The sequence below is a fragment of the Oncorhynchus tshawytscha genome, linkage group LG12 (assembly GCF_018296145.1).
Source record: "Oncorhynchus tshawytscha isolate Ot180627B linkage group LG12, Otsh_v2.0, whole genome shotgun sequence".
Classification (NCBI taxonomy): Eukaryota; Metazoa; Chordata; class Actinopteri; order Salmoniformes; family Salmonidae; genus Oncorhynchus; species Oncorhynchus tshawytscha.
The window spans coordinates 59,528,030-59,550,518 of record NC_056440.1 but is presented as its reverse complement, the minus strand read 5'-3'; the positions used below and the strand labels follow the sequence as shown (position 1 = coordinate 59,550,518).

The window sequence follows — 22,489 nt, the reverse complement described above, 5'->3', positions numbered from 1 at the left end:
GTCACCCAGAAAATAATACTTTGTTACCAAATCACTTGTGTGAACTTCTTGGTGGAGAAATGTGGCCACATTACCATGTCAAAGGGAGGTAGTATTGCTCGTGTACTCTAGCAAAACAACATTTTCCTCATAAAACCCTCGCATGATTGCAACGTTTGGCCTTGAGTGCTCCAAATGTTTTTCTCCTTAAATCTGCCATCTTACATACTGTATGTTAAGAACTGCACCCAGGATTAAATATTAAACATCAATGTCCATTCTACAAACACAGTCTCTCTCTCCATCTCTCCCTCTTCTCTACACCTGGCCTATTTCACAACTCATCTATGTCAGCCTGAGTCTCCTTTGCTCTAGCTTTGGTTGCGCCCCCCTCCCCTCCTCTGGCTGAGTTGTTTCTGCTTCTTAACTTTTCCAGATAGAGCTGTAAAGTCCTTTAAAATGGAAATGCACTTCATCATGGTCATTTGGCACACGGTGCTAATAAATCAAGGCCTGGCCGCCACTCCAGCAACTTAACGCAAAACAAACAGAGCTGGACGGCTCTACTTTCCCTGGACCTAATGGGGGTCACATTCAGAGAGACTCATTTACCCAACACACACATGATTGAATATTCTCAGGCAGGAAAAGGGACAAAACCCTTATTTTTTTAGTTCAAAGACAGATATGGATAGGGAGAGAACAGAATATGTTTTAGGACTATATTTGGAAAATTCTGATTGATGTATATGAGGATGTGATGTGTGCATAAACAAAAACTCCAGAGTGATTACATTTTCAAGTGAATCAAACAGTTATCAAATATCTGCATACTGTATAAACCTATAATAGCCTGGCAATACAAAATATGTTCTTTCACATTTGATTGTGAGAGAAAAAAGAAAACAATGAGATCAATTGTGATTCAACTCATTCCTCTGAATGGAATTATCTGCACCCAGAAAGAAAATTCAAAATGTCTTCGCTGTATGGGCTCAATCAAAATATTCTGATCCTTGTTCCCAAAACTGAATATGTATGAACATCTCAAATATGCTGAATTTATTTTGAATATTTAATGAGATATAAAATATAAGTCTATTTAGGCAAATAATACAATCAGTCTCGTATGAATGTGCCATAGATTGAAAATGAATGGTGAGCGGAAGAGAGACGAAGGGTGGGGGAGGGAAGACGGAAAAAAACAGGGTGTCTGAGGTTCATCAACATTCTATAACAGAACGCCACAGCCATATTCTCCAGCATCACGCACAGTCAAAATACCAATGTACAAATCTAAGCATCTCCAACACCCCCTCCATCTCTATCCCCCTCTCTCTCTCCCGCTCTGTCCAATCACACACCAGTCCTTCTCAATAAAACAAATTAACTGATTAGACATTTTAATCTCAGTTGTCTTTGACCTTGTAGAATATATTACTGATGTCTACATCGTTGAGGCGATAATGTTGCTGGTTTTTCTTAAAGACAGAAGTGCCCTTTTTTAAAGGCGCAAAGACATGCAAACAGGTTGAGGCAGATTGCTCACACAGACAGCAGCAGCAGCAGAGAGCCCCCTCTCCCCCCTTCAGGCATCCAGCAGGGAAAGGGTTAAACTGGAATGCATTAACAAAAGAAAATTATAGCGTAAACAGTTCATAAAATCTCACAGCCCCTGATGTCGCGCTAGATCATTAAATTTCTGCAACAATTAGACCTTTTCTCACGGCGGCAAATTGGACCCGTTGCCATGGCAAATCTGAGCCCTTAAGTCATATATCTTTGATTGCGGAAAGGTCAGACGCAGACAGCCTAATAACTCAGGGAGCTGTTTGACAGATTTCATCCAAGCATGATCACATAACAGTGCAAAACTATGTCGGCAGTTGTTAAAAGCAGGGAGGGGTCAGGGAGAAGGTTGAGGTTATGGAATGTTTTTGCTTCACTGAGCCCAGCCTGATAATGTGCCTGACTGAGTTTAAATCCGGTGGAATAGCATTTTTAAGGGCATATTTTTTACTCAGATCAATGGGGGGTGGGTCTTTTGGTTGAACAAATCTGTATTAGCCTATATAATCTTTTTAAGGATGGGTAATTCAATACACACATGCTAAAATATATACTCATTACACAATAGAAAAGACTGAAAGGAATGGCAGTGTTTTGAGACCACAATGATTCATCATGATTTATTTAGATGATGCCTTACCCCCTGATCAAACACATATGTTCAGGGAATTGAGATGAATGTCTCATCATGTCTTTTAGTTACAATGGCAACACAATCACATCTCACCGTTTGACTCACTAATGACCTTGACGTCACAACATTGAAAAACAATAAGCTTTCTTTACTCCGTTAATTCCAAATGTCTGATGTGTTTTTTGTGTGTGCCTTCTTTCCCCATTCTGTAGACTGTAGTGGCATTTCAACTCTCTATCCCACAGGTGCTTGGTAAACCAATTGCAACACCACCCCCTGCTGGACAAAACAAGAATCGCTCTGATAGGAGGGACACTGACAGGTCCTCTCTGCCATATGAGACATTATCAGTAATGTAGCCCCGTGGGAGCATGTGAGAGTATGACAGAGAGTGTGATAGACAGGCTTTCTGTCGGTCCACATCCTGCTTCACCCCTTCAGCAGAGAGACACTGAGGACGCAATGCCTCTTGGGAGTTACTCTATGACAATGAGGGGGTGTGCTGGAGGCTGAAGGGGAGTAGACAAGGCTCAGCTGGACAGCAGACCTTCTAGTCTCCTATACCCTCCCCATCTCAGACTGCCTCAGTGATCTTCCCCCTAAGTCTCTGTTAATGACACAGTCGAAGTCTCTCTCACTGACCCAATCTTTGAAGGCCGGATTCTTAACATAGTAAGTGAAGGACTTATGATGTGCTATACATCAAACAGAAATGTGGGCCCTCGGTAACAGTCTCCCTCTATGAGTGCCTCCTGCTCCTCTGACCTCCTGTTTTCCTCTCCTGTCTGTGGCCCAACCTCTGGATCTAACACCATCTACCTTCATGGAGTAAGAGGGAAAATGACATCTTAAAATCGCCAGCCTTTTGGCCCTTGTAACATTGTGCAAAGCCATGAGCAGTGCCCTTGGGGCAGCCATAATAAAGTCAAGCGTCTGTAAGAACTAAAACTGCTGAACTGAACATTACAGGACTAAGGATCCATGATTCAAGAACAACAAAGTAAAATGACACGGTGTACAACAGGGAGCTAGTGGGGGTGGGGGGGGGTTAATTAATACAAAGCATTTTAAAGCAAACCCACCGCTTCCCCACTCGGAAACAGCAGGTATCCATGATAAGCGGCTCATCACACACACAAGGAGAAGGTGTTTCAACGGCAACACTCTCAGATTAATAGTGCCTCAGGTCCTGTGGCCTCCCGTTGCTCCCCAGCACTCCAGACTTCTTAACCAAGATAATTCACTGACACAATGTCACTTCTGATAATTGGGGCGCGTCACTGAGCTCGCTCACCTGTCTCTGCACAGGTGCAGAGGTGTCATCGCTGGAGGAGCAGGATATCTAGTCTTTCACTCCTAAGAACAGCTGCTGCAGGGCCAGAAAGAAGAGGAGGAAGAGGAAGAAGTTCCTCAAACAGTATAACAGTGTTATATACCATCATAATGACACGCTAAAAGGTGTCAGAGAAGGAGAGAATCGAGGAAATAAAGAGAAGCAAATGGAGGGAAAGAAATGAAAGAGGTAAAAAGCACATCACTTGGGATTAATTGTCTTAGAGCCTAAATATTTCCACTGTGGCTCATGAACACTAAAGGCCAGGGGTCTCACTTGTTGATGGGGCGGAGGTCATGAGCGGGTCGGTTATAATGGCGTCGCCCTCCATGGTCGCGATTCCACATTCATTACACAATTTACAATTACTGCTACCTATTTCCCCGAGAGGGGTGGGCGAACCATTACCACGACGACTCAAATGAAGTGGATAATTGTGTCTCTCTGCGGCATATTGGGAGACAAAAGAAAGTGGGAGAAAGAGACAGAGACCGAAGAGAGACAGCGCGAGAGGGGGACAGTGATGTCGTCGGCCAAAAGCACACCAAGTCAGGGATCCTGAAACCTTTTACTGAGAAGAGGACTGAGTTATCTGGCCTGTTACTTCCCCATGCAGACGGGCTCAGTTTAGACCCAGTCAAAACGGAAACAAACGAGATGGGTCTCAGATCTAAATAGGCCACAAACTGCTATCCAACTCCAAATGTAGGAGCGAGCAGTCGAGCACGCGAAAGACTAGGCTATAATTCAGAATGTAAGGACGTGTATATGTTTGCACGAAAGTCAGAAAACAAAAACAGAATACATAAACAGAACATGAACAGAAACAGAGATTCGCCATTGACATCTCTTGAATGATAAACCTAGGGTGAAGGCCAATGATTTTAGAACAGGCCTACACAGACTTGCCAAACTTTGTGCCATTACTATCCTTTGTCTTAGTACAGTTGTCATGTAAGGCTTGTACCCGTATGAAATATTAATTCTGCATAATAACTTTCAAAGGGGAATAAAGTATGGAGTTAATTATTAATCATATGTATATTCAAGGCATCTCTTTTTTTCAGATGCACAAAAATATTCCCAGACAGTTGCCACTCGAGGAGGAAAAAGAATCCCCATGACACTAAATCCAAGGAAGGATGTTAACTAAGTACTGACAGTACCCTCTAGAACACGTACCTACTTACAACATCCATTTCGCAGGCATGAGGGTCTATGTAGTTCAAACAATGTGCCTAAGTACAGCAAATGCTGGCAAACCCACATTAAACCCATAGTTTTGTCCAACAACACAACGTAGGCTAGTCCGAGAGGACAGTGCAACAAGGTCAGCTAATTGGCCGACGCCATAACCCATCAACGGTAGTGGGGAAATAAAGCAACACTGATGAGGGGAAGTGCTCATCACGGAGACGATGGATATCTCATTTACTGCATTCTGTCCCATTTCAACACAATTTGCGATGAGACAGTTAATATGCATGTTACCCGTTTGAGAGGTCATTTGAGCGGGTGCGAGACGAACCATTTCAGTGTCAATTTACAGCAATCCTCATTGTCAAATAGAGGGAAAGTGAGTACTTCCCAGTCCCATTCTTCAGAGCTCTTTAGTTTAATTCAATTTTACCTTCCAATACCTTATGACATGCAGGAAGTCTTCCCCATATCGCATTATGAGAGTGAAAAGACATCAAGCTGGTTCTGTAGGCTCTAGTATGCTTTTATGCATGTAAAAAAAGAAGGTTCATTTTTCACCTTTTTCTTTAAGTGTGGAGTAGCGAAGATGATCCTTTCTGAGTGATTCAAACAACTCTCAACACTGTCTGAGACGTCACTCCCAGCTATAGAATACACCAGACAGATGTTACTCAGTCTTGCTCGCCAGCCGTGTGCGTCTTGGACACAATCTTATAGAAAAAAAAAAGATTTGCAAGCGACTCCAGACAGAACTGAACTTAACCTAGTAGGAGAGTTTTGTGTTCTCATTTATGGAGAAAAGCCACCGCAAATATTGAGAGACTACATTATCTACAAGTCCGTAAGTCCACAGAAGCCTTTGGAATGATAGCAAAACATGTCTGTGGAGACATAGGGGAAATTACGACATTGACTTAGAAGTAAATACCATGGGCCAGAAAACGTTGGCCATTGGTGATAAAACAAATTTACCAAAGCCATTTCTTAGATCGGGGAGGGGGGGTGTCTGGCTCACAAGAAATGCAACACATTATGGGTAACAACAGGTTAAACAAAAGACTAATAAAGGGAGAGAAATCATTTTGGAACAGACACGGGTAACATATTTCTCCTGCCTTTGAGACAGAGCAATAAAACAAAGAGACATGGCCACCCACTGGTAGTGTTTGGTGGAGCATATGGAGCTATGAATCAGAGTCATCCTGCATAGTGCTAAAATACCCATTCTCTAATTCCCTCAAATCTTATGCTTTATATGTTAGCCATGCAAGGACCACTGTCTCTGATATCAACTGTGCTCCTTGCCGACAGACACAGGTGCTTGCTTTACCTCAACAGGCCCTTTAAAACAGAAGAAAACAACGAACGGAAGAAACACTCGGCTAAACGTTCCAAATGCAAGTTCCTCAACCAATAAACCAGTAGCCTTCTCTCCATTCTAAGATCACAAAAGTCTTGAAAAATCATTCACACGCTTCCCATGGTGGTATTTGGAGACTGTTGATGAGTGATCCATGAGACGAATCTTAACGAGGCCAAAGCAACAACTCTGTCCTTCTCCCAATTATGTTCAAACTTCTCTCCCCTCCACCCCCCCCCCCTTTCTTTTACCACATGAATAATAGGTCAGATGTGATCGAACTACACCAGACAGCTCTTCCCGGATTCACAATCAATACTGGTCACTAATGTCTGAGACGCTTGATTCCATATTTAAATAACAGGAAACGTGATGGCATTGTGGCACGTATCATGTCCCCAAAGTCATATACGATTAGACACGACTGTTTCATCCACTGCCGAGCGGGGGGGGAATACATTCAACTAATTAACAGGGGCTCTAACCATTGCACTGCATGTCTTATGAAATGTTTAAAGCACATAACACAAGCAGGCACACCAGATACATATAGAACTGGAAAAGACACTGCATGGGAGTTGACAGATATAGAATAATAAAATAAAACAGATTCTGAACACATTTCCTTGCTCAGTACATTATGATGGCTGCAGGCGCTACCTTTGTCTCCATCCCAGCATTGACTAAAACGGTGTATTGTAACACGACACCCATGATTTCATGCAATATGGAGGATTATGGAATTGAATTGAACGCTCGGCTTTTTTGTTCACATTTCTAAATTAGGATTTTCTGCCTCCATAATGACATAGAGTAGTCTCTTTTTTTTGTCAAATCAATGGCAGCTATTTATGTGAGCAATAATCCCTCGCCCAGCACTGAACTGCCAAAAGAGTGACGGTTTAAAGTAATGCCTAAAAACAAAAAAAAAAGGCAGTAAATGAATGCAAATTGGTTTCTCTCCATTTAGAACGTCCGTCTTTGAGAACATACCCAGTGGAAACAAATCATAGCACTTGAAATAATTCAAAGGAAAAGAAGCTCACTTTGATTTGGAAAAGAAGAGAATGGACCCCCGTGTTCGGTACAGTAAGGTTATGATAGAACGTTCAGAAACCCTCGCGTCTCAACAGAACATGAATGCCTGACAAGTATGCTATCATCCAAGAGATCATTAAGCAAAAGGGTTGAAGTGCCATCTCCAATGTGTGGGGGATGCCATGGCAACAGGGTTCGCCCTGCTTGAGAGACAAGATAAAAACAATGAGGCAGGGTGCAGGCAGGGCGCTGAACGATCGGCACTGATCGATGGATCCTCTCCTCTCTGTTATCCCCCCTTCAGAGAGGAGGGAGGGAGGGAGGGAGGGAGGGAGGGAGGGAGGGAGGGAGGGAGGGAGGGAGGGAGGGAGGGAGGGAGGGAGGGGGAGGGAGGGAGGGAGGGAAAGGCCAACCTGCTTTAGGCTTCATAGGTGCAGCAGGAATAGTGAGAACCTTCTTCAAAGCCCTAATTGTTTCATCACAAGGGTCTAATTGAACATGCTATACAGTGTATTTGCATATAAGCAATTTCACACCATTACTTCATACAAAGGCTAGGGAACATCATGTCAACAAAACTGGACTGAATGACCTGTGAGGAGGCTTCCAGCTATTTTACATTCTGCAATCATCCTGCCTGCTTTGACTACAGGAAAAAATAATATTATGCATACATACTGTATACTTCTGTGTAGTTACTGCACTTTGAGTTTGAGTGAGGTGAGCCTTGAGTCTCTTTTCTGCATTATCTTTTGCAGATGTCAGCACAGTTAGAGTGTTGTGCTAAACCCCAGCAGGATGCCAGCTAAATGCCATCATGTTACGGCTGTGGTTGTTTGCTTCTTTTAATTTTCAGAATGATAAGCACCCCATGTCCCCCCCTCTCTCAAAGGCGCTCGTGCACACACACAGGCACGCGCGCACACACACACACACACACACACACACACACACACACACACACACACACACACACACACACACACACACACACACACACACACACACACACACACACACACACACACACACACACAGTTAGTTCACTTACTAACACCATGTGCTAATCAATCTGGTGAAAGCAATCTGTCAGGAAATCTTTAGCATTAAGAAACCCTCCTTGAATAAGGATAAGGCCCATCCACAGGGCAGGGCACGGCAGGGATTTAGGAATAGCTGTCTTTACGCATCCCTCTTGTCAATAAGGATTATGAGCACGCTTTTATCTATTCAACCACACATACCAGCCACTCACTTAAATGGATGAATAGTTTAGTTATAAAATACTCACATAAATACATTCAAATCCTAACCCAATTCAAATTCCAACACCATATGCCTATGGTGAGATCAAATCTTTCTTTTTATTCCTCGGTAATTCACTGAAGGCAATCTTTTAACATACTTATTTAAGACCTCAAAGGATAAACATAGCCCACCTATTGTTGACGGCACAGCACCTTTATGCTCATTTTAAGACCGACAATTCCTTTGAGAATATGCCATTCAGCGACCGACAGAAGCCGCATGCAAAGCAGGAGTATTGAAGAAGGATGCTGAACAAAAGAGATATTATTATGATCTACCAAAATACTGCTGAATATTAAAAAATGAACTGTGTTTACAGATATTTCAATAGAGCAGAAATAGCCTTATTTATATCTACGCCCATCAAATAAATAGAACCAAGTACAAATAGTGAAGAACAAATAAAAGCAAATTTTGACATTTTGCATTCAAACGCCTTCATTTATAGGTCAGAGGGAACACCAGCCGACCTCACATTGTTTCTAAATGCCATTTTGTTAAACAGGGACACTGGAATTAATTAATGTGCGGGTAGCTGCCACTGTCAAGAGGCGCGCATTAAAATCAATGATTAATAAATTCAAAACACACAACAAACTCAGAGGGGAGATGAAAATAGTATTGTGCTCCCTAGGAAGCAGCCCCAGTGCGGGTCCTCCAACCAACGAGGCGGCCACTCAGATGCCTAATGGAAAGTAGCCGACGCCAGCTGTGTGCCTGTGAATAAAATCACTTTAATTAAAGGAATTACAATGGAAAGGAACCGGGAATATGTGGAACAGAATTGACAGGAAGCGGCCCTCGTGTTCGACACACACTCCCTCCAAAAACATAAAGACTTAAAGGAACAAGAGGGTCTTTGTGTTGCCCTTTTCAAATAAGCCTATAATTCCCTCATGCTTTATTATACACAGCACTGTACAGTCTGGTTTGAGATTTGATCATATCTGTCCTCCTCAATTTAAAACACTAGGCCAAAGACTGGTACTATGGCAACTACAGATATCATGTTAAAATAAGACAAATGAAATGTTTGTTTTTCATTAATAACAAGGATGACGCAATTGATAACCCTGCTGGTTTGTTTGTGAAATGACAGCAAATAACAATAAGAGGGTCGTAGGAGATTTTTTTTTCTTCTTCTGACATTGAATCAACACTTCGTTAGGTTACACATCATAGCAAGATTTCAAATCACAAATTACACTACTGGCAGTTGTGAGAGCTATTGTCGTCCAAACACTATGGAGGCAGAATATGGGCCTACTAAAAAAATATGGATCATATTAGACTTTCACTAAATATATAATCACAAGAAAGGAGAATATTTAACTCCAAATGTGCAGATGTAGCAAAGAATAGGGGAAATAGTCACAATTTCACTCCCAAACTGCTTTTTGTAGAAAGCCATGGCTTCACTGACCCTGTAGCTAATATGAGAGGCCACAAGGGGGTGGCAGATGCACACTTAAACAGCGTGACAAAACCTGAACGATGTTCAATCTCTCTGCTCCAGTGTCTGTTCAACAGAGATTTCACATAAAGGAAGAGATCAGATCTCTAGTGCTCACAGCTGTTGATCACCACCATGAGAGCTTAACAGTAGCCATAAGGATATTCAGAACTACATGTACCAAATGCAAAACATCAGGATTCGTTCCTGAATAGAGTCTATATTCATCAAGCAGGGCAGCAGGGCAATTCTACGACTGCATTATAATACTGAACCCTCCCTGACATTTTACTTTGCGTTAATCTCCTTTATCAACACAGTCGTAATTGTCATTAATAACAATTACCACTATGATAAGGTTCATTTTACCATGCCACGCTCCTTAATGTTTCCCTCAATATATCAGTGAGATAAGCCTTCACAAGATGTATAGCAACATCATAACCAAATCAAGATTTGTGTCCTGACAAAAATGATGTTGACGGGCAAACGCTATCTTGGTCTGACTACGTTATTTGAGGGAGAAGTGAAGTAAACTGATTATAATGAACCAAATGGACAAATTAGCAACAATGAAGTGTATTGTACGGTAATTTAGTTGCAACAAGCAACCATGGCTTTGATGAAAATAGCACAAATGGAACATGTAGAAAAAGCTAGTATTCAAGTATTCAAGTAGTAGAAACCATGCTTGGCTAAGAGCATGGTTCCACTTCCGTAACCTAAAAAAAAGCTGAACTGTTGGCTAGCTGAGGCGTTACATTTATTTAATATCTTCATGAGCATTGCTTTATATCGTAATGATGAATATAGTTAATAAAATATTGACGCGTAAGAGATAGATACTAAATCAGTGACATCAAAGCATATATACACACTGTAGCAACTTGTTTACAAGAGCTAATGTGTCCCTGAAGGGAATAGCCTGGTTATTAGCAACCAAAAACAAGTGCTGTGAACAGCCTCTCGCTGTGGGAAGTATGAAATATCAGCAGAGAGAACGGCAGTGTTTTCTAGGACGTATCATACCCACCTCCACCCTCAACCTACTTCTTACAGTTCTGGGCAACATGTAACATGTAGCAGTAAAAAGTTGTAGACACTTGCAGTTGCCATGCAGATGGTGGAAGATGGATAAAGACCATACAGTAAACATGCATTGAGTTATGAGGGATACTGAAACCAATTTAGATAAATAAGTGAATAAGATTATGCTTAGAACATTTTGAGGTGATATCTGTGGCACAGTTACAATAATACTGCATCTAAAATCTGTTGGTTTTCCATGATCAGTTTTACCAGTATTTCCATCCTAACTTCCTGCGGCTCCATTGTGGCTGAGGTCAGTATAAAAATCACCTCATAGTATGTAAATGTATAGTAGAATATCTTCAAATACTCATATTTTCACAGTAGAGTATATCACGAACCTCTTATCCGATGGGTAGGGCTTCATCAAGTGTCTTTGATGAGTGCTTCAAGATCGCCTGTAATCACACACCAAACACAAATCTAGCTTACTGTCTTTGCATGGGCTAGAACACAACAAACACTTTAGTTGACACTATTCGTCATAGGCCTATGGGTCTACAAATAGACAATTTAAAGTATATACTTTTAATAATCCACAACATATTGTAAGTTAACAAAAACCAGTCTGTATGAATATAGGCTAATTTGAATTATAAAGTGGTTTATAAATAAATAGTTTGCACATCTATATGTAGATAAAAATACACTTCCCTATTGGACAATGAATCTAAACCTTTTAATTTGGCAAAAAAAACAAGCATTTTTTATGTTTCAAATGTTTCAAATAAACACCTCTTCAAAGAGCATCTTAAATAAGATGTCTCAAGATTGAAATGTTGTGTTTGTCAGCAGTCTACCGGTATAATGTTTGTAGGCCTACATAGGTTCTTGGACTGTATTTATGTCACTTGCAAGTGCAACCAACAACATATGTGTTTGACTTGAAAAACAATGATTTTTTTTTGTTTTGATTCGGCGGCACTACCTTGGCGAATGACTTCCTTCTTGCTATGCTGTCTCAAAAATGACTGTAAAGTGAATGCATTTGCAACCTTTTATTATACTGAACGGCAAACGTTCAATTTTCCCGACCGGTAGTAGTTGAGAGAGGGACTACTACCGGTCGGGAAAATTGAACGTTCACTTTACATTTAACGCGTGACACAACTCCATCTTCAATTGTAATCGACTTCTGGACACAACACATTTTCTAAATTAAATGGACAAGGACAGCGTCAGCCCAGGATTTCGTTCCGCTCAGTGCTCAGGGACGTTTTGCTCATTCAAAGTTGGGGTGTGGTTTATTTAAATAGAGTTTCCCCGCCCCTCCCTTTGTGGGCGTGAGAAGAACTACGGGGCGTGTTTCGTCTTGTCGCATATGTAAACACTGGCATGCCGTCTGAAAGCCACGTGGTCCCTTATTGACAGCTTCTGTGACAGTGACAGATACTGCAGCTCTCTCTCGCTCATCTATTTGTTTTTCTTGATTATCAGGATTTTTCTTTTTGGCATTATGTCGTTTCCATCCGTTCTAATATTTTCATATTTTTGTGGGAGTTGATGATTTAAAGCTATAATCCTTCATTGAAATGATAACAAAGCTTTCTACCTTCCCATTTTCGCTAAAAAGCTACGGGATGGGGCTGGAGAAATGTAACCACTCTCAAATGTATTGATATGGCTATGGATGCAAGGGCTGACCATCCATGATATCAAATGTATGTTTTGAGGCTATACAGTGTTTGTTTCCTTGTATGTTGTTTACAAACATTGGAGCTTATATTTTGGGTTCTGGTGGGGTACGACAGTTGAACTAAACTCATCAGCTATTTTTAAGTTATATTCTTCAAGAATCAATGGGTACACGTGATTAATTCATAAGTCAAATCATTTATGTAGCAACTAAGGATTCTTGCTTTAAACTGTGGTATCATAGCTTATCGAGTGAACTAGTATACTGTTACAGGCTGAAATGTAAATACTGGGCTTGAGGTCAGAACTGTAGCTCTTGTCTTTGTAGTTAATTTGATTGACTAATATTACTGATTAGCCAATCAGGTCCCAGGACCCAATCAGTCCTAGAGGGGAAGGATGAAAACCAGCAGTGCTACGAACCTTGACGCCTGGATTTGAATATATCATGCAAAATAGCATCTAAGCCCTTCTATAGCCTGTCCCAAATTAGTATAACATTGTACTGCATTACTGTAATAACGATATCATTTTTGTTTCATTTGCATGAGAGTAGGACAACATGTACTGTATAGGCCTATGTGAACAGCTAGACAGGTCACCCCAGAGACAGCTCACTTTATCCTGTTCACTAAAGGTGCTCTGACTGAATGAAAGTTCCTGTGGGATGTGGTTCATTAGCACCCCCTCCTAAAAAGACAGCAATGGGGCTTTGGTGAGGTTGGCCTGCTAACAACAGCCTGATCTGAGGGCCTACCCTATAGGGTACAACGAAGTGGGCCTACAGTATAAATCAACCTTCCCCTCACCCCTCTGTGCTGTTAACGTTAAAAAACAATCGCAAAATGAATTGAGTGCACATAGATAGAATACTTTCACATCTTTCTTTTCATGTCTCCCTCTCTCTCAACCGCACAGTGCAACTATGTAGACTTACAGGACCAGTCAAAAGTTTGGACACATCTACTCATATATTTTATATTTGAGATATTTCAAATCAAATCAAATGTATTCATATAGCCCTTCGTACATCAGCTGATATCTCAAAGTGCTGTACAGAAACCCAGCCTAAAACCCCAAACAGCAAGTAATGCAGGTGTTTCAAAGTAGCCACCCTTTGCCGTAGATGAGAGCTTTGCACACTCTTGGCATTCTCCCAACCAGCTTCATGAGGTAGTCACCTGGAATGCATTTCAATTAACAGGTGTGCCTTGCTAAATGTTAATTTGTGGAATTTTGTTCTTAATGCATTTGAGCCAATCAGTTGTGTTGTGACAAGGTAGGGGTGGTATACAGAAGATAGCCCTATTTGGTAAAAGACCAAGTTCATATAATGGGAAGAACAGCTCAAATAAGCAAAGAGAAACGACAGTCCATCATTACTTTAAGACATGAAGGTCAGTCAATTCGGAAAATTTTAAGAACTTTGAATGTTTCTTCAAGTGCAGTCGCAAAAACCATCAAGCGCTATGATGAAACTGGCTCTCATGAGGGCCGCCACATGAAAGAAAGACCCAGAGTTACCTCTACTGCAGAGGATACGTTCATTAGAGTTAACTTCACCTCAGTATTGCAGTCCAAATAAATGCTTCACAGAGTTTAAGTAATAGACATATTTCAACATCAACTGTTCAGAGGAGACTGTTTGAATCAGGCCTTCATGGTCGAAATGCTGCAAAGAAACCACTACTAAAAGGACACCAATAATAAGAAGAGACTTGCTTCGGCCAAGAATCACGAGCAATGGACATTAGACCTGAGGAAATCTTTCCTTTGGTCTGATGAGTCCAAATTTGAGATTTCTGGTTTCAACCGCTGTGTCTTTGTGATCTCCGCATGTGTGGTTCCCACCGTGAATCATGAAGGAAAGGTGTGATGGTGTGGGGGTGTTTTGCAGGTGACACCGTCAGTGATTTATTTAGTATTCAAGGCACACTTAACCAGCATGGCTACCACAGCATTCCGCAGCGATACTCCATCCTGTCTCGTTTGCACTTAGTGGGACTATAATTTGTTTTCAAGAGGGAGAGTGATGGAGTGCGGCATCAGATCACCTGGCCTCCACAATCTCCCAACCTCAACCCAATTGAGATGGTTTGGGATGAGTTGGACCGTAGAGTGAAGGAAAAGCAGCCAACAAGTGCTCTGCATATGTGGGAACTCCTTCAAGACTGTTGGAAAAGCATTCCAGGTGAAGCTGGTTGAGAGAATGCCAAGAGTGTACAAAGCTGTCATTAAGGTAAAGGGTGGCTACTTCGAAGAATCTAAAATATATTTTGATTTGTTTTCTTTTTTTGGTTACTACATTATTCCATATGTTTGATTTCATAGTTTTGATGTCTTCACTATTATTCTACAATGTAGAAAATAGTACAAATAAAGAAAAACCCATGAATGAGTAGGTGTGTCCAGACTTATGACTGGTACTGTAGGTCACATAGTTTTGTTCATTCCCTCCATTCTCTCTAGCTCCTTGAAGAACAGAAACTCACCATCCAGTCCAGATAGGCGACATGGGTTTGGCTGTTGTGTATGTGATCTCTGTGTGTCCTTTGAAGGTCTTCAGGGCTGAACTGCCCACTTCTTTGATGAACATAGCAAGGGCAACCATCCACCCCACACACACCCGTCAACTTCAGACCACTTCAGAGCTGCACAGAACTTAGTCACAAAACTGACTAAATAACCTAGGTAGATATAGATTATTCGTATAGGTATGTATTGCAAAACAATATTAGCTTAACTCATATTCATTGTATTGAATATGTTGATTGATATTAATAATTTCAAAATTAAAATACTGCATGTGGGACTATGGGAAACCTGAAAACGTGATGAATAGTAGTGCTATTTTACTGCTACCGTCCCTCTGCTGCCCCCTGCCTTGCCTCAGGGATAAAATGTGTCACCAAGTGGCCTACTTGACATGACAAAACATGTTTCCATCGACCCTAAAGTGTCACAGTCAGACTCCCAATTGAAAAATACGTCAGCACATTTTCCCCCTTGCACCTTTGACCAAATTGATATTATACATGCACCTTTTTCTTGTTCAAAGCAGAATCCTTACATCAATTTAGTAATTCCGATGTTGACCCATTCTGCCATTTTTAATGACATAAAACACAAACGCTGGCCTATGACTGTTACTATGTAGGTGGAAACCCCTTTAGCATGGTCAGTGATTGGCGTCTCCTGTACCCCCTATCTAGGTGTGAACTCTGGTGGCTGGTGGTTCAGCCAATGGGCACCTGCTGCTGCCACAAGCGTCTGAGCTGCGAGAACAAAGGGGCCATTGAGTGCATAACAGCTGTTGTGCTGCTGCCTGCCTGGCTGCCTGAGGGCCCCATGCCCCAAGAGCCTGTCTGATGGGTGAAGCCCCCCTCTCTTTAAAGAGACAGCAAGGGCCCCTGCTGCTTTAATGCAATGTTAATTACTGAACATTGATGCAGAACAGTCAATATTTTTGAAACAATGGTTTGAAATGGTTAAGGAGGAATATAGGGCATAACTTAAGATGGCATGGTTCATACATATTCTGGAAGAACTGATGTAGACAATATCCAAATGATTTAGTAAGACAATACTATCAATCCATTTGAAATAGGCATCTGATAAATTCAGCTGGCCGATGACAAACAAACAACCCTTAGATGATCCAATCTGGTTTGTGACAAAGTGAAGGACAAGAGAATTAGACAAGTCCAAGATATACTCCCAGCAGCATCTGTCGAGTAGTCCCCGACAAGTCTTAGGAGCAGCTTTGACAGTGGAAGCGTCATACTGACATCTAGTGGATTAGTCCTGTGTATCTTTAAGCACACACACTCCTTGACTGCAAGCAGAGGGCACTGTCTGTCAGTGAATGCATGAAAGAGACAGCCATTATAGAGACCATCCCTATGCTCCATTTTGTTTTCATTCAGATGACATTCATTTTTGTCCCCTTTGACTCCCCATTATGGCAAGTTAGTGAACACAAACATACGACGATGAAGATGTAAACAGCTACACCTTTCACATCGCTCATGTTTACATGTCCCCTTTGACCAATACATAACCTTTCTACAATTTTGTGAGTTTAAAGAGGGGCAGCAGTTTCTAGTGAATTATATTTTATAGAAACATGTGCTTATAGATCACTTAAAACATTAAGTCTTACGTTATGCACTTGGCAAGTATAAAACTGATAAGGCTTAGGGCACGACCTTCACCACCCGAGCCAGTTGGGAGGGGGGGGAAGCATATTTTTTTTTTACACATTGAGAAGCATGAACACTAAGTCGTAGACGCACATCATTGCCCACGAAACGTCCAACTCCTCTCTACACATTTTTAATGCGTTACATACCTGTGAAAGTCCCTGTGCATGCATCTAATCTAGCAAAGAGATTTGACATTTAACATACACACGGATAACACATTTGAAGACAACAAGTTTACTTAATTTCCATTGTGGTCCTCTTAAAAATAAAATTGAGACAGTAGACCTACGCTTAGGCCACTGATAACACAGGACAAAAAGAATATGACGTAGACGACATGCTACAGCAGGACTTCCACAGTAGAGCTGCGATCTCAGGCTCCTAAACAGAGTCAGATGGTTATGCTGTTGGCTTGCCAGCTGCTTTCATTGGGCTCTAGCACATGATGCCTTATTGAAAAACCATTGGCTCCATCCAGAACTCAAGACAAATCCCAAAACTTGGCCACACCCGAAACAGTCAATGACCTACTGCGCACAGCCAACATGCATGTTTACCCATCCCTGTAGCTTGGTGGAACCAACCTGATCATGGAGGTCACAAATCCATTTCACTTGCATTAAAACAAAAGCCAGCACAATGGTCAGGCTTGTTCAACCAGGCTACAATCCCAGTCCCTGGCCAAAGCAAAGACCCACAACATTGTAAAACATAAAAGCTGTCAGCGACAGTGACTTTATTAAAAAATAATAAGATAAAGTAGCAGCATCTCATTTCAAAACAAAATCATACATTTTGGTAAAAACTCAAATGTGAGAAGAGAAAACTGGAGATAAAATCTTAAATACAATCCATATTTCTGCTTCTGATGCAGGCTGTTCCACTTGTCCAATTTGGCAGCAGAGCTACTGGTCCCACAAGCAAACATCAAAATGGCAGGCATTAGCTGCACACACATCCATCCACTGTTCCATCAAGCTAAGTCCACCTTTTTAGCAGCACTCAGAGCCAGTGACAACTCTGGAGTTTTTGGCAGGTGGTCTGCTTGGCATCACTCCAATTGAAAACCACTCACTCAAAAGGCAGAGACATCCAAAAATATCCATTCACCTTTGCACCAAAACAACTCACGGAATAAAACATGTGCACGCATGTAACAAAATCATGTGAGCACGTGTGTGTGTGTGTAAGGCCATGGATTTCTCCCAGTCTTGCAATATCTTGGTCCTGTCTTGAGACTTCCTCAGCCCGTGCCCATACTAACCCAATGGAAATCAAGAGACTGTGCCCTCTGGCTTCTCGCTGCTAGGGGGCGGAGTGAGCACTCCGGATGGTATAGGTGAACTCTGGCTGCGATCTACATCCACTTGTGGGTAGGCGCATGCCTTCGCCTAAAGAAGAAAACAGAGCTCTCAATACAGGCTGCAATTGCACACAACAATGCCACACATTGGTATAGGACATTGATTGAAAGCCATAGAAACAAATGCACTCACCATCCAGTCCAGATAGGAAGCATGGGTCTGGATGTTATGCATGTCGTCTGCCGGGATTCCTTTGAAGGTCCTCAGGGCTGAGCTGCCCACTTCCCTGATGGACATGGCAAAGGGGACCATCCACCTAACACACTCCTCAACATCAGACCACTTCAGAGCTGCACAGATCAAGACAGAAAGAGATCTGGTTAAGTCTATATAAAAAAAAAAATAAAAAAAAAATAAAAAAACACCCCCGGGAAGTCTACCAAGCCACGATAACTCAGTTGGATTGAAGATGTTGATTGACCTGAACAGCCGCCGAATGAACACGCCCTACCTGAGACTTTCTCCACCAGCTCCAGCGAGGAGAAATGGAACAAGGCAGAGGCAGCAAGCACCCCGTAGGAGAATTCCAGACATTTCACATCCAACACACAGAGGTCCAGGAGCTAGAGAGAGAGCACAACACCACATATGTACTTCAGAGGCAATGAGCCAGTCTAAGGGGAGGAAATGGGAAACCATCGTCTTACAAATCCAACTTGTATAAGCAATAACAGTGTCGCCTGTGAGAATTAACATGATATTTTGCCTTGTTGATCTTAAGTGCATTTTGTTTTAAGACACTATGAATCACATGCGAGTGGCGGGAAACCTCAGTCGTAAACTTACCTCGGCAATCTGCACAAACGTAGTTTGCGGGTACTGTGGGATGAGAACCTCTTCGGTCTCTTTCAGGTAGGCAACCTGCATGTAGATGTTTAGCCAGGACACAGGTGTCAGGGGACTCAAACGCCACTTCAGCTCCTGAGCAAAAGGGTCACACGGTAGAAACAAGAGCCACATGATTTCATTCCCCAGAACAGATATTAAGAGACTCAAATAAACATGTGTACTATCAAGTTAGGCAGAAATTACCATTAGGAAGAGCATCATTTGGAATACATGTAATTTTTTACTAGTAACGGCTAAATGTTGCTCATGGCTCAACAAGCTTCAGACAACAGTAAGGATTTGTGACCCAGCCGTAGTGAAAACCTCTGGGATGTAAAGTGTTTGAGAGGCATACCTTCATAATGATTAGCTCCATACATAGGATATCATCCTCAGTGCAGGCACCATCAGTAACATAGGCAAATTGATGCACTTTTGGGGGGTAGATTTCCTGAAAAAGCAGTTGTAAACATGTTTTAAAAAACTCCCACTGGAATATACAAAATAGAGAATGAAGAACACTTCACACAGGTTGTAGAAGAGGCTTCTTCCTACCTCCATCTTGGCAGCTATAAACAGAGAAGAGATGCCGATGAGTTGTAGTGTGCACTTGAAAACATTGCTCTGTGTGGCCATGAACCGATCAAAGTAATCCTGAGCCAGGTAGAAGGTTTCTCTGTGAAGCTTGTACACTTCGCACACCTGAGAGAGAAAACAAGGTTGAGAACACAATTCCAAGGCAATATCACAGAGTAGCTAAGGTAGATTTCACCGTGTAAGAACATTGATCATAGTTCTCTTTACAATAGGTTTGAAACGATCCCAACTAAGAACAATGCTGAGTCAGAGGAGTTGGGTTAAATGCTGAAGACATTCTGGTTGAATGCATTGTGCAGCAGACTATGCTTCCCCTTAGAATCTGTTAGAGCTCAGCTAATACGCATCACCTGACAGCCATTTCTCAAGTAGGTTATGCTAATATTGTACAGACTAACTACAGTTAACTGGGGCCATACGTCTACTGTTAAAGCTAATCCACTCACCACCTTAAGATAAACATGGACGACACTGATCAAGTGACGCGAGGGATTTGATCAAAGCAGCAGATACTGTGGGAAAGGAATTTAGCCTAGGAGTTTGACACAGAGGGCGCTACAAACCTCCATTAGCCAGTCGAGAAGAATAGCCCTCATCTTGGGTTGGAGGTGTGGGTGTTTCTTCATGACGTGGATGTCTCGAGAATACGTGTCGTCTTTCTTCAACAGGTTGTTCCATACGTCGTCGCTGCTTGCCCAGCTACAGAGAAACATATCCAGAGGGTTGGCGTCTAGTTCACTTGTATTTATCAAATCAACGGGATAAACAAAGGACCCCGCAACTAGAGAGTGTAAACACAGAACTGTAAGATGAAATAGTATACAGGTACACAATATGAGTGGCAAGGATATATAGCCTTTGTTATAACAGCAGATTACACACTAGACTACATTGTGTGTTACATTCAAATGAAACCGATGAACACATTGGTCATCATAATGCTTAGCCTTAGACAGTGCAAGTGCAGAGCTCAAGGTATGAGTTCAAGTAACCTCCCAATGAAAATCATAAATCAAATGTGGCAGGTAACCACTCCTGTTACTTTGCAGCGTTGCGGCATCTTGCCCACGTTGTCCCAGATACCAGAAGTGACTCACCATAGCACAGGAAGAGGGGAAGACCTAGTGGGGGTGACAAATATGTTTTTGAAGGTGTACTGAGTAGAAAACCCAGTGGCATTCAAAGCAACTGGTTGATCGACTTCATTGTCAGGCGTGGGGATCCGGCTGCACGGGATCGTGTGAACCGACTCAGGATTCCAGCACACCTGCACAGGAGAGGGATAAGAAGAGGGGAGGATAAGAACGTTTACCGACTGATAAAAATAAACATGAGAATTCTGAGACAGTCCCACCAATAGCAACTGATTAAACACAATTGTGTCAGTTATTGACCAGTCCTGATTAACCTGTGTAGGTTTGCGTAGGCTAAATCCAACAAATGCATGGTCTGCAAGGGAATGCCATGGAATTGTGAAATGCATGTAGTTACCAAAGCGCCACACTGGTTCTTTTTCGTCATCTCTGCCACTTCATCTGGGTCTTGTAAATACTGAGGATTTAATCATGAGAATGTTCATTATGACAAACCATTTAAAAAGACAGCCAGGCAACCAGCTCGTTACAGTAGCAAAACGCAGATCGCAAGAACTTACAACGGCAACGTCTGATTTTCTTTTCTTGGATCTCACTGCAGTTTCTTTGGGCATCTCATGATCAATTGTCCTAGATTCCACATTTTCCCTGAAATTCCACAGTAAATATTGAATTATGATATGCGTCCTACTGAAGTGGTAAGACGTTAGTTAGTGCTAGCTAACTAGCTGCTAGTTAGCAAGCCTGCTACCTAGCGTGACAACTTTTTTTCCGTCACCTAGCTAGCGACATTGACAAGACTAGGTCAAACTACAAAACTGAAACTTACCCTTTGCTTGGCATTATATCCCACGCGTATCCCTCCAATATATAAACCCTGGAAACATGAAATGTATGCATTTAATTTATTTAACTAATAACCACAACCAACCCCCCACGTAAGTCCTACAAAGCCAACTCGTCAAAAGATGTGGGCGCGGGCAAATGGAAGTGGGACAATGTTAAAGGACGACAAACAATTTGAAATAATGCAATAATTGTCACAAAACCACGCATACAGTGACACCGGATTCCACACTATCACCCAACCCTAACAGTTTGACATACAGTCGATGGAAACTAGTTAATTTCTACTAAATTAGAGAGACGCTGGCCAGAAAATGGCCGAGCCATCAAGTATGCCATTTTCCATTCACCCGCTCTAATAAGCTTTCCCACAAAAAAACACAAAAAAAACTAACCAGACAATGTTGTCCATAGTCTTTCAAATTCAGAATATTTACAATCTTCTCACTAACACGTTCATTTCGAATCACGTTGAGGGAGTTCGATTGAAAAGTTGCAAGACTGCTAGTTAGCAAGAGATGTTTCAATTTTTTTGCCAGCTTACCTAAAAATATTCCCCCGCGAAGAAGTCCACACTTGGTTGAACGGATCAGAGAAAATATGACAAGTTACTAGCTAGTTATTCGATTCGTGGCCTCTGTTGGTCATCAAAAACAATGAACTGCGAGTTGTGCTAGCTACTTGTTCTTTGCTGGCGTAGTGAGTTTTGCGCCTTGGCTTATAAACTGCTTGCAGTCTACATGTATGGGGCGGTCCGAGCGGGTGATTTAAATACTTGGCGCTGTTCGGTAATCCTTCGCAGTTACATTTCAACGAACATTATTATTCGTCATTAATTGTTCAGACGTGAAGAGTCAAATCATCTGAAGTATTATGTTGAGTGCGAAATATACAGTACAATACTGTGAGAAATATTGCACTTTGCCGGCAAAAAGGGAGGCGTGGCTGGTGGGGGGG

The 22,489-nt window shown here is 41.9% G+C and overlaps 1 protein-coding gene across 1 annotated transcript; it reads right to left on the bottom strand.

Annotated features, from left to right (window-relative positions):
• Nucleotides 1-17,508: 17,508 nt before the first annotated feature.
• ccne1 (cyclin E1) lies at nucleotides 17,509-22,280 on the bottom strand. Its single transcript, XM_024439967.2, has 12 exons — nucleotides 22,077-22,280; nucleotides 21,516-21,563; nucleotides 21,247-21,334; nucleotides 21,084-21,143; nucleotides 20,690-20,859; nucleotides 20,156-20,291; nucleotides 19,551-19,697; nucleotides 19,351-19,446; nucleotides 18,954-19,088; nucleotides 18,619-18,730; nucleotides 18,300-18,457; nucleotides 17,509-18,194 (listed from the first exon to the last, which is right to left on the bottom strand). The coding sequence occupies exons 2-12, from the start codon at nucleotides 21,527-21,529 to the stop codon at nucleotides 18,078-18,080; spliced, it is 1,233 nt and encodes a 410-aa protein (XP_024295735.1). The 5' UTR covers nucleotides 21,530-21,563; nucleotides 22,077-22,280; the 3' UTR covers nucleotides 17,509-18,077.
• Nucleotides 22,281-22,489: the final 209 nt, after the last annotated feature.